The 17,195-nt window shown below is 44.3% G+C and overlaps 1 protein-coding gene across 5 annotated transcripts in view; it reads left to right on the top strand.

Annotated features, from left to right (window-relative positions):
* Pi4ka (phosphatidylinositol 4-kinase alpha) overlaps positions 1–17,195 on the top strand; it is a 125,964-nt gene that overhangs the window by 76,022 nt on the left and 32,747 nt on the right. For 4 of the 5 annotated variants that reach the window (NM_001001983.2, XM_030249069.1, NM_001373955.1 and 1 more), the window contains 9 exons: positions 4,244–4,352; positions 4,763–4,899; positions 5,047–5,180; positions 7,223–7,305; positions 11,740–11,810; positions 11,889–12,013; positions 12,918–12,999; positions 13,248–13,331; positions 14,655–14,744. In NM_001001983.2, coding sequence (NP_001001983.2) covers positions 4,244–4,352; positions 4,763–4,899; positions 5,047–5,180; positions 7,223–7,305; positions 11,740–11,810; positions 11,889–12,013; positions 12,918–12,999; positions 13,248–13,331; positions 14,655–14,744 — 915 coding nt within the window. The remainder of the gene's footprint in view (positions 1–4,243; positions 4,353–4,762; positions 4,900–5,046; positions 5,181–7,222; positions 7,306–11,739; positions 11,811–11,888; positions 12,014–12,917; positions 13,000–13,247; positions 13,332–14,654; positions 14,745–17,195) is intronic. The other variant, XM_006522037.2, reaches the window with a different exon arrangement.

The following is a 17,195-nucleotide window of genomic DNA, read 5'->3' as shown; positions in this document are numbered from 1 at the left end:
GCATTCTCTCCTGTAAAGAAAAAATGCTGGATGTGGTATGTTAGGTACTTTTGCTGTGGTATGTTACAGGAGAAAGGGTTAATAGGACTTAAGTTTGCAGAGGGTTAGAGTCTGTGATGGTAGAGTGAAGGCATGACCACAGGAACTTCAAGAGTTCACATGAACTACAAGCAGGAGGCAAGGGCACACTGGGAGTGGGCCAAGTCTTTTGAAATGTCAAACACCACCCAAAATACACACCTCCTAGTCCTTGACAAACAGTTCCACAGCTAGGGACCAAGTTTTCACACATATGAGCCTCTTATTCAGACACCACAGATGACTCAAACTACTGCTCTGGCAGAGTACTCAGGCTCAATTCCCAGTACCATATCAAGTGACTCATGACTGCTTGAAATTCCAACTTGAGGGGCTCTGCTACCTCTGGCCTTCAAGAGCACCTGCACTCAAATGCAGAAATGCTCACACATGCACATAATTTTAAAAATAGAATTTAAAAAATAATTTTTAAAATATGCTTGTTATGTAAGGGAGCTGTAAAACTGAACTCAGAATAGTGACCAACACACAGTAAATGCCCAGAAATGTTACCCATTCTCAGTTACTGAACCTGTGTGTACACGTTCACAGAGAAAACCAGGGAGGAGGCAGGAGGCACAGCTCCATTTTGTGCTTCTTTCTATTGCTGTGATAAACATCATGGCCAAAACAATAGAAAGAGGAATTTATCTGAATTTACAGTACAGTAGGGATAAGATCTACTCATGGCAGGAAGCAACAGCTGTGGCTGGAGTTGTTGAGAATTCACATCTTGAACTACAAACAGAAAACAGACCAAACTCAAAATGGCAGTTTTTTAAACTCTCAAAGCCTGCCTCCAGTATCATCACTCCTCCAGCAAGACCACTCCACCTCACCAAACACTGCCATCACCGAGGGTAGGGAGGCACAGAAAAGGACACCCGTCCCACTCAAAAGTATGTAACTGACTTCTTGGCTAGAATTGGGTTGAATTGAAATTTTTTTGTTTGTTTTTGTTTTATATTGGATATTTTTTATTGGATATTTTCTTTATTTACATTTCAAATGTTATCCCCTTTCCTGGTTCCCCTGCTACCCACCCCTCCCCCCGAAATCCCCTATTCCATCACGTGGCTTATTTTTGTTTTTGTTTTGTTTTCAATATTTTTGTTATTGTTTTTCTCTTTGTTTTGTACATGCTTGGCAAGAATCCTGACTGGCTCGCTCGCTCTCTCTCTTTCTCTCTCTCTCTCTCTCTCCCTCTCTCTCTCCCTCTCTCTCTCTCTCTCTCTCACACACACACACACACACAGACACACACACACACACACACACACACACAGACACACACACACACGATCTCATGTGACACAATGTAGCCAAGATCCTTCTGCTTCCACTAAACTCTAGGGTTACAGGCATGGGACACTACTCCCAGTACAGTATTAGGGATTGACCCCTAATCCCAGGGCCTCACAGGTGATACAGAAGTACCAGCCCAGCTGAGCTACAGTTCCAGCCTTATTCATTTAAACCAGAAATCAGAGGTATTGCCTACAGCTCTAGTTTCTGGCCCTGTAACTGATTATTGAAAAGAAAGGGGAAAAAAACATTAAAAACCAAAACTTAGATTTCAACACTTCTTGCACCTTGACATTTAAATCTGTTTACCACATAAAGGTGGGTTATGTATGTTCTAAAGCCCAGCATAAACAGAATGGCGTCTCAGATAAACTCTGGTTCTGACGCCCTCTTCTGGCTTGTCTGAAGACAGCTACAGTGTACTTATGTATATAATAATAAATCTTTGGGCAGACCAGCGCGAGCAGAGGGCTTAAATTCAATTCCCAACAACCACATGAAGGTTCACATGCTCTACTCTGCTCTTATTGGGGTTGTTGTTGCTGTATCAATGTATGTATCACAGCTTACTTTGAGGTTACAGAGTACTTACAGAGTTGAATTAAGAACTATTCATTGCAAATCACTTAACACAGAAGTTACTGTTTTCCTGTGTCTGTTTAAATATATATGCCTAGATGACAAGACATGGCATTAACCAACCCTGTGCACTGGACTTGCATTTCCTATTGTGGCATCTGTGCTCGAGCCCTGGGAGACCACAGTCTATACAGCAAACATCTGATCAGTCAGATTTCTCTGTATTCTTCAAAAATGGCCTTTAGAGCCAGATGTAGTGCTTAATAATCCCAGCACTCCAGAGGCAATGCCCACAGTTCTCAAGGCCGCCTGTTCTACTTAGTGAGACTCGTGTGTGTGTGTGTGTGTGTGTGTGTGTGTGTGTGTGTGTGTACTCCATATGCATGCAATGCTCATGGAGGCCAGAAGAGGACATCAGATTCCCCCCAAAACTAGAGTTAATAAATGCTAGCTGCCATATGGTGCTGGAGAAGAGCAGTCAGTGTTCTTACCAGCTGAGCCATCTCACCAGCCCACTCTGATTTCTTTTTAAGCATAAGCAGGACTGTTGTCCTGCTGTCCATAAGTAGCTCTTGCCTGTCCTTAGGGGCCCTTCTCTAGGATGTCCAGCTCCTTCCATCCCATGAGACTGTTACCGTGCACTAAGCTGCCACAGCTGCCTTGTCTTAGAATGTATCAGAGAACTGCTTGCTTCTTCCTTTCCTGAAGCCACCCCCATTTACCCTTTCTAGGCACTAGAGTAGTTTTAGCTGCAGTAATAACTGATGGACAGGAGGAATAAGAGAATAGGCGTAGCCTATGACTTACTCTCCACCCCAGTCCTTAGGAGGAAGCCAAGGAGGTCCCAGGGTGAAGAGAAGGATCCCAAACCACAGAAAGTTTAGTAACTATCTCTCACCTGTCAAAACAGTGTTGGGGTTCTCTGCCACTTGAAGATTTGTTTTGTTTGTTTGTTTGTTTGTTTGTTTGGAGACAAGGTCTCACTATGTCCTGGCTGGTTCAGAATTCACTGTATAGACCAGGCTGGCCTTGAACTCACAGAGAGAGATTTACCTACCACCAGACCGTCTTAGCAACATTCACCTTGATGTCTCCTATCTGGAACCCTATTTGGGCCTCCACCTGCCTCTTAGAACCTCATCTTAGGTTCACCTATCACCATCCTCAGTCACACAGCTACTCAAGCTTGTCATCCTTGGCCACTCTCCAAACTGCAAGCATTTTGTCATTTGTCCTTGGTGGCTAGTGTCCTATGGAACACTGAGCTTTCTGCCCTGTGATTCCTCCATCTACTCAGTACTTGAGAGGCAGAGACAGGCGGATTTCTGAGTTCGAGCCCAGCCTGGTCTACAAAGTGAGTTCCAGGACAGCCAGGGCTATACAGAGAAACCCTGTCTTGAAAAAAAAAAAGAACATCCGAAGTCCATCCTAAGCCAACCCTCTCAGTACCCTGGCAGCTCTAAAGGAGAGGCCAGAGCTTCTGTCTTGGGCCACTTAGCTCCAGACCAGCACCTGTGGGAGCTACTATGAAGACCAATGTGCTCAGTGGAGTGGTTTGTACAAGTATAACCATTTATGTAACTGCCATGCAATGGTGTGCTTTTCAGCAGGCAGACTGTTCTCTCAAGCAAGGATTTAGGGATTTTGACTTCGCATTCCTGCACTCAAACTAGTTTGCTACACGTTGAGATTCTGCCCAAAATTACCGTTTTAAAAAGTCATGTACTGAAAAAGATTTGAAAGGTGCTTCTTCACTCTGTTCATAATATTGCTCAGTCTGCCAGGTGGTGGTGGTACACACCTTTAATCCCAGCACTCAGGAAGCAGACACAGTCAAACTCTGTGAGTTTGAGGCCAGCTGCTCTATGGTACTGTCTCTGAAGGCCCTCCGAGTCCCAGCCTTGTGACTTGAGGTTTCTTATAGCAACTAGTGCTGTCCTCTGTCCTCTGCCTGGCTAGGCTTCATGGAGACGCAAAACAGCATTTCCAGGACCCTGCCCCCATTGTAAGTGTTTTCCTCCCAGTTAGACAGAAGGCCCTTTGAGTGAAGTCCAACCATGGTGCCTGGTCCACATTACTCATTCTGTATATAGCCAGTAAGAGAATGAGGCTGGTGGTGGGCAGAATGATGGAGAAGTGCCAGCCAATGCTCCCTGTGCCTATTTGCACCCATTCTGACTGGCCAGGTCTGGGATGGGGCTCTTGGAGAATGTGTGCTTGATTTTACACTTAGTATAATGGAGTGTTACTAGCAAATAACCTTTCTCCCTTCCCACATCAGCTCACCCGACGATTGCCACCCATCAAAGAAGCTAAACCTAGGCTACAGAAGCTTTTCCGAGATTTCTGGCTCTACTCTGTGCTAATGGGATTCGCTGTGGAAGGCTCAGGTAAGGAGTGGTGTCTCCCCGAGAAATGCTGAGTGTACAAGAAACAGCTAAGGTCAGACTCAACAACGCCAGAGTCTGGGTACATTTGTTCTGAGCCCAAATGTAGCTATAGGAACTTATAAATATTGCATTCCCAATAGGGATGCTACATCTTATACAAAAATTAGACAGCAGATTTGTTTCTGAGTCTCATTATAGGGGACACTTGTCTTAGGAGACCCAGGACTCTAGAAATTGCCAGTCAATATGTAAGACTTCTTGAACTAGGTACTCTATGTTCTCATATATTCATCCTCTCTCCTCTCTCTCATCCCATCTACCCTGTGCTGGGAAAATGTCCTTACTCATTTGGTCAGGTGGCCTACTGATCTGTATACTCAGCCCTTATCTTTCACCCCTCTCTCTTACAGGACTCTGGCCGGAAGAGTGGTATGAGGGAGTCTGTGAAATAGCTACCAAGTCACCTCTGCTTACCTTTCCCAGCAAAGAGCCTCTGCGATCAGTCCTCCAGTACAATTCAGCTATGAAAAACGATACGGTCACCCCTGTACGGGTTCTCTTCTCACTCTTGTTAATCTGTCCAGAAAAAAATTAGAACAAATCCTTTTCATGGCCTTATATGTTGCTAACTATTAGGCTTCCTTGCTTCTGGGAAGGCACCATCATGAACCTCTGAGTATTTCTTTCCCTCCAGGCTGAACTGAGTGAGCTCCGAAGTACCATCATCAACTTGCTAGATCCTCCTCCTGAGGTGTCTGCCCTCATCAACAAGCTGGACTTTGCCATGTCTACCTATCTCTTGTCTGTGTATCGGCTGGAGTACATGAGGTACATGAGCCTTCACCTCCACACACATTGAAGCGAATTTTTAACTTTTGTGTCTTGATAGATGTGGGACTTTTTCAACTCCTCCCAAGACCTACAAGCATTTAGAAAGCAAACAACTGTTGGTGGCAGGGGAAGGGGGAGGAGTCCTTTAATCCCAGCAGTTGGTAGACAGAGGCAGGTGGACAGCCAGAACTACGTACCCGTGTGTGTGTGTGTGTGTGTGTGAGATGTGTCACACACACACACACACACACACACACACACACGAACATACACACAGACAAATTAAAAATAAAATAGGATGGCTAAAGTAAAGAGAATGATCATCTCATTGCCATCTCCTAAAGTATGTTGATGTAGCTCCTTCCTATTTTTTTTCCCTCAAAGAAAAAGCAGCCAGAGAGCTAAGGGTGTAGCCCAGCAGGAGAGTGCTTGTCTCACATGCAGACTGCTCCATCCCACTGCATTTAAAAAAAAGAAAAGAAGGAAGCTAAATGGAAAACAAAGCATGATGACCGTGGTTAGTGTGGTGTGCCTAACTAGAAGAGCTGCCTTTCACCCCTCAAGTGTGGTTTTGTGGGTTATATAGCAATGGGCTCCCTGCAGATCCCCCAAGATCCCTATGCCAGCATGGAACAACCCCTGAGCTCAGATTCAAGGATGAGACTTCAATTCCCAGTTCCTGGTTATTAAGAAAAAAATATTTTTTTAAAGATTTATTTATTATACATAAATACACTGTAGCTGTCTTCAGACACTCCAGCAGAGGGCATCAGATCTCATTACAGATGGTTGTGAGCCACCATGTGTTTGCTGGGATTTGAACTCAGGACTTTTAGAAGAGCAGTCAGTGCTCTTAACCACTAAGCCATCTCTCCAGCCCTTAGGAAAATTTTGAAATCATGGTGTGAGAAGTTAAAAGTATCCGAGCCTGCACAGATCCGTTTACTTTAGGACCCTGGCTTTGCTTTACAGAAACTCAGCTACCTCCTGAAAGGCTTTTGTGTGGGCCGATTAATCCATATTAAGCCCTGCTTTTTTAACTGCAGCTCCTAGAACCTGAACGACTCTTCAGTATAGCTATGGTTCAAGCACATGAGTTTATTTCCTTTTCTTCCCTTTCCCTAAAGATTATAGGTGTTTTGTCTTTTGTCTTCTTATATTCTTTTTATTTTATACATGTATATGACTGTAGCACATGAATGCCAGGCATGGAGCAGGGGTTCTGAGGTCATTTGCAAGATCAGTCCCCTCCTTCTACCGTTGGGTCCTAGTCACCAAACTCAGGTTGTCAGGCAGGTACCTTTACCCTCTGAGTCATCTGGCTGGCCCAGATAGGTATTTATTATCATAAAGGTAAAAAGAAAAATACTAGAACTGGAGAAGCCAAGACAGAAGGATTGGTATAAGTTTGAGACCAGCCTGAGCTACATGAGACCATGACTCACAAAAATGAAGGAGCTGGACAGATGGCACAGTGATTCTGAGGACTTGCCATGATTTCCAGCACCCGCATAAGGCAGTTTACAGTCCCCTCTAACTCTGGCCTCGGCAGGCACCCACTCACACAGCATACAGACATATACACATGCAATCAAAACCCCAAGAATGGCCCAGAATATGCCAAAGGCAAAGAAATCCCGAATGCAGGTCTCAGTGTGGGCATGGTAGCATATGACTTTAATCCCAGAACTTCCCAGAACTCAGGAGGCAGAGGCAAGTGGATCTCCGTGAGTTCTAGGCCATCCTGGTCTACACAGTGAGTTCCAGGGTTACATAGAGAAAAGCTGTCTCAGAAAACCAAAAAAAGAAAAAAGAAAAAGCCTTGGTTCATTTAACCTCTCTGTGGGTTGAAGGAGATAGAACTGTATTACTAAATGGTAATACATCAGCCTGTAGAAACTCCAAATGAGTGTGTGCGCCTATAAACAGCAGAGATGGTATCCTGTAAGTCAAACCAGTTCAGAACAGTGGCAGGTCTCTGATGGGAAGGGGAGAGTTACATGTTTGTAAAATGTGTTCAATGCTGCTCTCTTTGTTAGGGTACTGCGTTCTACAGATCCAGATCGCTTCCAGGTAATGTTCTGCTACTTTGAGGATAAAGCTATTCAAAAAGACAAATCTGGTAAGCTCATTATTACAGTACTTTCATGATAAATTGAGCTTGAGTAGGAAAAAGAAAAGAATATTTCCTATTTTCTGTTCACATAGAGAAAATAGTTTTATGATGTTACATACTCCATTGAAAGTATCTTCATAAAATATATAACCTTAAGGCAAGGTAGTTCCATCAAGATGGCTCAGCAGATAAAGGTACTTGTGCCTGACAGCCTAAGTTTAATCCCTGGGTCCTTTGTGGTGGAAGGAGAGAACTGACTCTATAAATTGTCTTCTGACACTTGCCGGGCATGATGGTGCACGCCTTTAATCCCAGCACTTGGGAGGCAGAGGCAGGCGGATTTCTGAGTTTGAGGCCAGCCTGGTCTACAAAGGGTTTCCAGAGAAACCCTGTCTCGAAAACCACCCCCCCAAAAAAAATTGTCTTCTGACACTTAAAATCCACCTGCACTGTGAAATATAAGTGCACATGTGCACAAGGAATAAATAATAAATATAAAATACTTTTTTCCTTTTAAAAATGATTTATTTTTATTTTATAACCTATTTTGCCTGCATGTATGTCTGTGTGAGGATGTTGGCTCCCTGGAACTGAAGTTACAGACAGTTGTTAGCTGCCATATGGGTGTTGGGAGTGGAACCTAGGTCCTCTAGAAGAGCAGGCAGTGCTGTTAAGTGCTATTAATCACTGAGCCATCGCTCCAGCCCTCTAAAGACCTTTGTTTTGTTGTTGTTTTGTTTTCTTTTGTTTTTTGAGACAGGGTTTCTCTGTGTAGCCCTGGCTGTCCTGGAACTCACTCTGGAGACCAGGCTAGCCTTGAACTCAGAAATCCACCTGCCTCTGCCTCCCAAGTACTGGGATTAAAGACATGTGCTACCATTGCTCCTTTTTTTTAATTTTAATTTTTAATAATCCAGGGTAGCCTGGGTTATAGTTGAGTGGGTAGGGAGCTTCCCTGTGGGCCTAAGGCCCTGTGTTCAGTTCCTGGTGTACTAGTATTCGCTGTTACCCAAGCACTTGGTTGTGGAGGCAGGAAGATCAGAAGTTCAGGGTCACCTCAGCTACATACGGTGTTCAAGGACAGAGCAGGATACTCGAGACGATGTCAAATGGCTGGGTAGGTATCCAGGCTCCTTGGGAGGCTGAAGCAGGATAATTGCAAATTCAGGGCAAACCTGGTTAACTTAGAGATTCAAAAAAGCAGAAAGAGGGCTGGAAAGATTTCTCAGTAGGTAAGGGTGTTTGCTGTGAAGATCCAGCAAGATCCAAATTCCCAGCACTCTTGTAAAAGCTGAAAATGGCTGTGTGCCAGCTGGATCCAAGCTTTCCCTGGCCAGCTGTCCTAACAAAAACGGCAACGTCCTAACCCAAACATCCTAACCAAACGGCAACATCCTAACAAAGTGGCAAGCTTCGGCTTAGCGAGAGAACCTTCTGAAAACTTAGATAAATAGTGCCAGGAAAAATACCCAGTGTCCTTCTCTGGTGTCTCCATGTGCATCCCACACAGGTATACAGACAAACATACAGAACTCATACACAAAGGGAGGTTATGGGGATGTAACTCAATGATAGAGGGCATGTATGGGACCTAGATGCAATTCCCAGAACCACAAAAAGAAATTTAATTTAATTTTAAAAACACATTCTTCTGATTTGTCACTCTGAAAAGACCCAAAACAGTTCGCTTTCTGTGTACAAGCAGCAGGCCAGTATCCAGACACTGGTCTCTCCTGCTAAAAGAACCAAGGCTCCTTAGATGGTCACTCATGGATCTGAAGCATCTCCCTGTTGCTTGTTGAATGTAAATAGTGTTTTTTTGTAACTTTGCTTAATTGAAATGAGTTGACATTATAAATGGTATGAATCATAATAATGTTCTAAAAAGAGTAAAGTTTAGTATAAAACGTAGAACAAAAATAGGGAGACTTCATTTCAAGTTGTCCCTTTTATAAAATGACATAGAGTTTGCATAGAAGCTACACACATCTACAGGTATGTTGTTAAGTCATTTTGTATTACTTAGATTACTCAGTACAATGTAAATAGCTCATATGATTTTCCATTTATTTTTACTTTGTGTGTGTTGTATGACTGTATGCATGTATATATTGCATTGTATACACTTACTTAGTTTAGGTTTTCTTTTCCTTTTTTCCCCCCTTTGGTCTTTCTTTTCTCTCTCTCTTTCTTTCTCTCTTTCTTTTCCTTCCTTCCTTTCTTCCTTCCTTTCTTTCTTTCTTTCTTTCTTTCTTTCTTTCTTTCTTTCTTTCTTTCTTAGATTTATTTATGGTATATATGTGAGTACACTCTATAGCTGTCTTCAGACACACTAGAAGAGAACATCGGATCCCATTACAGATGGTTGTGAGCCACCATGTGGTTGCTGGGAATTGAACTTGGGACCTCTGGAAGAGCAGACAGTGCTCTTAACCACTGAACCATCTCTCCAGCCCCCTTCCCCCTTTGGTTTTTCAAGACAGGGTTTCTCATGCCTGACAAATACAGAAGTGGATGCTCACAGCCATCCATTGGACTGAGTGCAGGGTCCTCAATGAAGGAGCCAGAGAAAGTACCCAAGGAGCTGAAGGGATTTGTAGCCCCATAGGAAGAATAACAATATGAACCAACCAGTATCTCCAGAGCTCCCTGGGACTAAACCACCAACCAAAGAAAACACATGGTGGGACTCATGGCTCTAGCTGCATATGTAGCAGAGGATGGCCTAGTTGGTCATCAATGGAAGGAGAGGCCCTAGGTCCTGTGAAGGTTCTATGCCCCAGTATAGGGGACTGCCAGGGCCAGGAATAGGGAGCGGGTGGGTTGGTGAGCAGGAGGAGAGGGAATGGGATTTGGGGGGGGGGGGTTTGGAGAGGAAACTAGGAAAGGGGATAACATTTGAAATGTAAATAAAGAAAATATCGGGGGCTGGCGAAATGGCTCAGTGGGTAAGAGCACTGACTGCTCTTCCAAAGGTCCTGAGTTCAAAATCCCAGCAACCACATGGTTGCTCACAACTACCCAAAATGAGATCTGATTCCCTCTTCTGGCACATCTGAAGACAGCTACAGTGTACTTATTTATAACTATAAATAAATCTTTGGGCCAGAGCAAGCAGGGACTGAGCAAATGGGGCTGACCAGAGTGAGTGGGGTTGACCGGAGCAAGTGGAGGTCCTAAAATTCAATTCCTAACAACCACATGAAGGCTCACAACCACAGCTACAGTGTACTCACATACATAAAATAAATAAATAAATCTAAAAAATATCTAATAATAAAAAGACAGGGTTTCTCTGTGTAGTTCTGGATCTCCTGGAACTCGCTCTGTAGATTAGACTGGCCTCAATCTCAGAGATTGCCCTGCCTCTGCCTTCCGAGTGCTGGAATTAAAAGCATGCACCATGACTCTGGCTGGGTTTTTTTTTTTTTTTTTTTTTTTTTGGGTTTTGGTTTTTTTCCTTTAAACAGGGTCATACAGCTCAGATTAGACTTGAACTTGTGGTCCGGCCTTTACCACCCAAGTACTGATATTACAGGTCGGCTTTTGCCAGGACAGGCTCTGATATCGGAAAGGTTTTGAACGTCATGTGAACCCTTAAATGACTTTCAATTTGGGGACTAGAGAGATGGCTCAGCAATTAAGAGAACTGCTGATATTGAGTCACAGCACCCATATCAGGCAAATTCCTGTAACACAGCTAGCTCCAAGAAGTCCAATGCCCCTTCTGGCCTTTATGAGCGCTAGTACATACACCTGCATATAAACACACAGAGACATACACACATAATTATTTTTTCAAAATAACTTATGGTAGATGCCATAGCCCCCAGATACAATGAGACAAGAGAAACAGGTATGCTAGCACACACCTCTCACTTCAGCACCCAGAAGTCTCAGGTGAGAGGGGAGAGAAAGAAACAGAGAGAGAGAGAGAGAGAGAAAGAGAGAGAGAGAGAGAGAGAGAGAGAAAATGAATGAGAATGAGAATGAATGAATCGTATCACTTCCAGCCTTCCAAGTCCCCTGAATCCTACACTAATGAACAGGTCTCAGATAGCTAAATTGAAAACCCTTCTATCAATTAACTGTTTCCTTAAAGTGTCAAGTTTATGAGGTCCAACAAGTATCAAGTTTATGAGGGATCAACACAGTTATAAGAGACAAAGAGATATGAGGAAATTCTGTGCGGTGTCCAGGATTCGCTCCAGGAACAGAAAGGGGACATGAGTGGGAGAATCGGGTGATAGTGTGGCATCAGGTTTCCTACTTCTGACAACTGCAGACTGGTTATGGCAGATGTACTACTCTGCAGCTCTGTGCATTTGAGATTGTTGGTAACTTTTGTGACTGTGCCTGATCCCTGGAACTGCCCTCTCTGAGTCTGAGATTGTTGGTAACTTTGACTGTCCTAATCCTTGGAACGCCCTCTCATTGCAGGGATGATGCAGTGTGTCATTGCTGTTGCTGACAAAGTGTTTGATGCTTTCCTGAACATGATGGCAGAAAAAGTAAGCCTGCCTGAGTGCCAGCGGGTGCCTGCTGGAGACACACAGGAGAGCCCTATGGTACCTGTCTTCTTGCTCTAGGCTAAGACCAAGGAGAATGAAGAGGAGCTGGAGCGGCATGCACAGTTTCTGCTGGTGAACTTCAACCACATTCATAAGAGGATAAGGAGAGTAGCTGACAAATACCTATCTGGTCTGGTGGATAAGTAAGTTTGATTTCTCTCTAATGCTTTATATGTATATAAATGTTGATAGCTTGGAACACGGAAAAACCACCATTACAACAACAGCCCAGAATATAACAAAGTCAGAACAAATATTCAGGGGTGATACAGCTCCCTGAAGAATGTCAATGAGTTCGTTAAAGCCTATATTTTACCCTAGAAACATACTCATTCTCAGCCATTGGTATTAACTAAAATAAGCTCACTATCTCCTAACCCAGGATTTAGCTAGAAGTCCCCCCGGAGAATAAGGATCCTTTGAGTTTCTCAGAATAAAAGCTTACCCTTGTATTTTCCCACTGATTGTGCTAAGAGACAAAGTAGGCTTAGACATAACACCTTCAGAAGGTAAGCTGGGTAGCCTCTGAAGTATAAAGGCCAAATTAGCACACAGCCTGCCTTCAGCTTCCTGAGGCAGCTGCAGAATCTGAGGATAGGTCAGGAGCCAGCCAGGATATCCACAAGGACCAAGCCATGCATGTAAGGTGTACATCCAAGCCAGGCTACGTATAAGATGATTGCTGCACAAGGCAGTGTCCTTCCAGCCCGTGGGCTGTCAGCCCATGACCTGTTACTTCACTCCACTGCTTTACTTCAGTATTCTGTTTTCTTTGGTGTCCTAATGTGAGTAATACTGGGGAGCCACCATAAAACACTAGGACTGCTTTGGAAAGGAGGGCTGTGGCCTGTATTTGCCCTCAGAGGTAGGATGGGCAGGACATGGGAACATTTCTGACCAGGCTCCATACACCTCACTGTGGAGAGCGAGGTGGATAAGTGCTGTGTCTCAATGGGCTCCTGCCTGTGCAGGGGAAGCCCTAGAGGTGAACAGTGTAGGTTCCTGGAGAGTTCATCTCCTCAGCCCTGAGAACCCTTCTTGCTGTAGGTTTCCACACTTGCTCTGGAGCGGGACTGTGCTGAAGACCATGTTGGACATCCTGCAGACCCTGTCACTATCACTAAGTGCTGTGAGTGTTCCAGTGTGTAGGTGTACCTAACACATGAGCCTCCCACTATGTGTTGTGCTGACTCCAATAATACCCCTGAGCCTCACTTATGTACAGGTGGTAAATGGAGTGGGTACCTGAATTGTTCCCTGATGCCTCTCGCTAGGCTGTAGCAAGTTTGGGAGTTCATGAGGGGCATGTGACACTGTTGACTATGTCACATGCTTGGCAGAAGCAGCCTTGAGGGCTAAGGGGTCTGTTGTTTCTAGGATATTCACAAGGACCAACCTTACTATGACATTCCTGATGCCCCCTATCGGATCACGGTTCCTGACACATACGAAGCCCGGGAGGTAAGTCCCACCTGGTCCCCTAGAATGAGGTCTTCCCTGGGGCTGTCAAGACAGGTGTTCAAACATACCTTAGGTCCCTGAGTCCCCAGGTTCTTGGCCGTGCCCACTTCAGGGGGAGCTCCTGAATTCCTGATCCTGTCTGTGTTCCAGGCCTGTGGCTTCCCGGAACTCAGTATCCCTGACTCTGCAGCATGACTGCTTTAGCTGCCAAAGGCATTTCTAGCTATGAGTCAGCTATCGGCATGCATTGAGCAAGCATGAATTTTAGAGTTCAGTCCTAAAAGAATCATGCCAACTTGTTCACTGTAGAATAGAATGACGGACTCTGGTTTTGCCATACCCTTTGAAAACGGTAACGTAGCCCCAGATAAGGAAGATGTCTTGATAGCTCCTCTCCCGACTGAGTCTGAGAAGGAGCCCCTGCTACAGAGTACTGAACTGGCCCAGCATTCTTCCAGCCTGGGCAGGGCCCTGCCTTAACCTAGGCCTCTCCACCTGGACATAATGATGTGGCACCTGTGCGGACTTTTTTCCCATCTAGAACATGCCTTTTCTTTCTCTTTCTTTTCTTCTCTTTTAGATTTATTTATTTATTTTATTTTACTTTATGTATGTGAGTACACTGTCCTGTTGCTGTCTTCAGACACACCAGAAGAGGGCATCAGATTCCATTACGGATGGTTGTGAGCCACCATGTGGTTGCTGGGAATTGAACTCAGGACCTTTGGAAGACAGTGTTCTTTAACTACTGAGGCATATCTCTAGCCCTAGAACATGCCTTTTCATTTATTGACTGACTCAGGACATGTTGCACAGTAGTCTTAAGATGGACTGTTTATGTTGTTAGATCTACCACACAGCCTTCTGCAAGAATCACAGACCTTAGTGTACTCAGAATCCCTGTGCCCTGGAGTTTTGGTGTTAGTACATAGTCACTGATAAAGTTTCCATATCCATTACCTTAGGCTAGGGGGCTTAAGGAAAGAAGTTTCCTCACAATGATGGGCATAAAATGTCCGAGAACCAAGTGTTAGCAGGGGAGTCTTCTGAGATCTCTCCTTTGAAAGCAGAATCCTTCTCTGTGTTCTCATGTGGTCTTCCCTGATGTTTCCACATTGCTAACTTGCATAAGTATACCAGCTGTATTAGGCTCAGTTTTCCCTCAGTGGCCTTTAATCACCTCTTTCGAAGCCCTATCCAAGTACAGTCTCATTCTGAGTTTCTGAGGATCGGGGCTTCAACATAAGACTTTGAAGAAGACAGTTTAGCCTCTAACAGTCACTACAACCTAGATAGGCTGATTTCAGGTTGTCTAACTTCCAGAGCATCGTGAAAGACTTTGCTGCGCGCTGTGGAATGATCCTACAGGAAGCCATGAAGTGGGCACCCACGGTCACTAAGTCCCACCTACAGGTACTTTCTGCAAACATCAAAAAGTAGTCAAAATATAACTTCACAAGTTATCTGTTGGACATACCTTTTGGGGTGAGTGTGCTTGTCAGGTTCGTGGGCCTGGCTCTGACCACTATAAGGTGTTAAGGCCGTGGGAGGACTGTGGCTGCTTGCAAGGTGAGTTGGGACAATATGGGGACAGGGACAGTGGTACAGGCCACCCAGGCTTGGTGCATTATGTGCACCTTAGTGCAGGGCCCTGGTGAAGGCCAGTGGGCAGACCATCAAAGACTGAGTCTCAGTGAAGCTCTGTCTAGGCTGCATACATACATACATACATACATACATACATACATACATACATACATCTGCATTTCTTCAGACTAAAGTTCTGGCTTGCAAAGAGAACAAACATGTCACAGAATATAGAAGGGAAAAGTTGTCTTAAAAGGAATCAGATTTAAAAAAAAAAAAAAAAAAAAAAAGGTACCTGAGAAAGAACCTGATGTAACAGGGAGCAGAGCTGCTGAGTGAAGCCTGTGGGACCTCAGGAGAACATTTAAGGGCAAGCTAGCTTTGTTCATTTATTTTTGTTTTTGTATTTCAGGGTTTCTCTATATACCCCAGTTATCCTGGAACTCACCATGTAGACCACCAGATTGGTCTTGAAGTCATAGAGATACACCTGCCTCTGCCTCCTGGGTGCTGGGTTTAAAGGCTAAAGCAGCTGGCTCTGAGAGGCTGAGAGTCAGTTTGAAATGCCCTGAGCAAGAATCCCTGGCTTGTGCCTAGGATTTCCCTCTGCAAAGGGGTTGATCAGCAAGGATTGAGGAATGCTGAAAGAGGGATCACCTGGACCCAGATTCATACACAGAGGAGGACAAAGCCACACCTGATTATAAAGGCCACACTTTGACACTGTGTAGTTTTAATATTTATCCACTGGAAGTCTTCAGAATTTTTTTTTGCCAAATCATTAATATTTAAGAAATATCGGGTTTAATGTCATGTAGAGGAAAGGAGCCATAGATACTAATGAAAACAGGAATCCTTTCGTGCCTAAAGGTTTCAGGAAACAAAAAGGAATCAGTAGATAGAGGTCATCTACTCCAGCAATTTTTTTAGACAAACAACCTTAAAAAGAAAATAGAAACTGAATGGTGGTGCATGCCTTTGATCCAGAACTCAGGAGGCAGAGGCAGGTGGATCTCTGTGAGTTCAAGGCCAGCCTGGTCTACAGAGCTAGTTCCAATCCAGGGTTACACAGAGAAACCCTGTCTTGAGAAGAAAAAAGAAAAGAAAAGGAAAGAAAAGAAAAGGGAATATCAGGAGGCTTGAAAGGGTCATAATGTTTCTACCAAGCACAGCACACCCTGGTTTCTCTGCTTGCCCAGCAGTCATCCCTCTGAGCCCCTGGCTTCATGCAGCTCTCACCGACCAGCTTCACTGCCTGCCCATGCTCCTGAGCCTCAGCCACCTCCAGTCCCTCTCCTCCTGGTGCCACCACAGTGGTCCAGTCTTAGTAGCAAGTCTGATTTGGTTTTTAAAGTTAACCATTACTCAGTCTTTATCACTGTAGAGTCTGATCATAGATGGATTTCCCCAGCTATAGAAATTCCTAAAACAATTGGCAATATTATGTGTGTTTGTGTGCTTTCTCTTGTACTGCTCCTGTGGTGATAAGAATATGTCATTCTAAGAGTAAAAACATTCTTTTTCCTCTTGTTCTGCTCTGGTGTGTAAAAATAACTTTTATGTGCCTGATTTATGTCTCTGATGCTTATTGCCTCTGTCTGCTAACCTAGGCCTACAATGTTTCAGCCTCTGAGACTTCCTCCTGAATAAGCACAGCCCTTTCTAGTTCTTTCTGATCTCTAGTTGGCGGTTTCAACTTAGTTGTTCTGCCTCAAACTCCTCTCCAAGCTGACTGATTCAATCTGGCATCTCTCAGTTTCTCCTGAATTGCTCTGCTTGGCCTCATACTAACTCTGGCAATATGTTCTAGTCTGGCTCCTTCTCATTCTCTAGCTCCTTCTATCTTTACCTGTGTCTAGCTTGTTGTCTCTCTATAACTGTCCTCATAAAACCAACTCACTCTCTGTCTCTCTGTCTCTCTGTCTCTCACCCTCCCCTCCCCCTCTCCCCCTTCTCCCCTGCTCTCTCGCACTTCTCTCTTAAATTGCATCTCTTTCTTTTCTCTCTTTTCGTGAGAGTTGGGAATATCTTATTCTGTCGAATACTTTTTTTTTTTAAGATTTATTTATTTATTTCATGTATGTGAGTACACTGTAGCTATCTTCAGACACACCAGAAGAGGGCATCAGATCCCCATTACAGATGGTTTTGAGACACCATGTGGTTGCTGGGAATAGAACTCAGGACCTCTGGAAGAGCAGACAGTGCTCTTAACCACTGAGCCATCTTTCCAGGCCTATTCTGTCAAATCTTTCTCTGATTCATTACTTTGTCTGC

The sequence above is a fragment of the Mus musculus genome, chromosome 16, assembly GCF_000001635.26.
Source record: "Mus musculus strain C57BL/6J chromosome 16, GRCm38.p6 C57BL/6J".
Classification (NCBI taxonomy): Eukaryota; Metazoa; Chordata; class Mammalia; order Rodentia; family Muridae; genus Mus; species Mus musculus.
The sequence above is the reverse complement of the archived record's forward strand: the minus strand, read 5'-3'. Positions and strand labels throughout refer to the sequence as shown.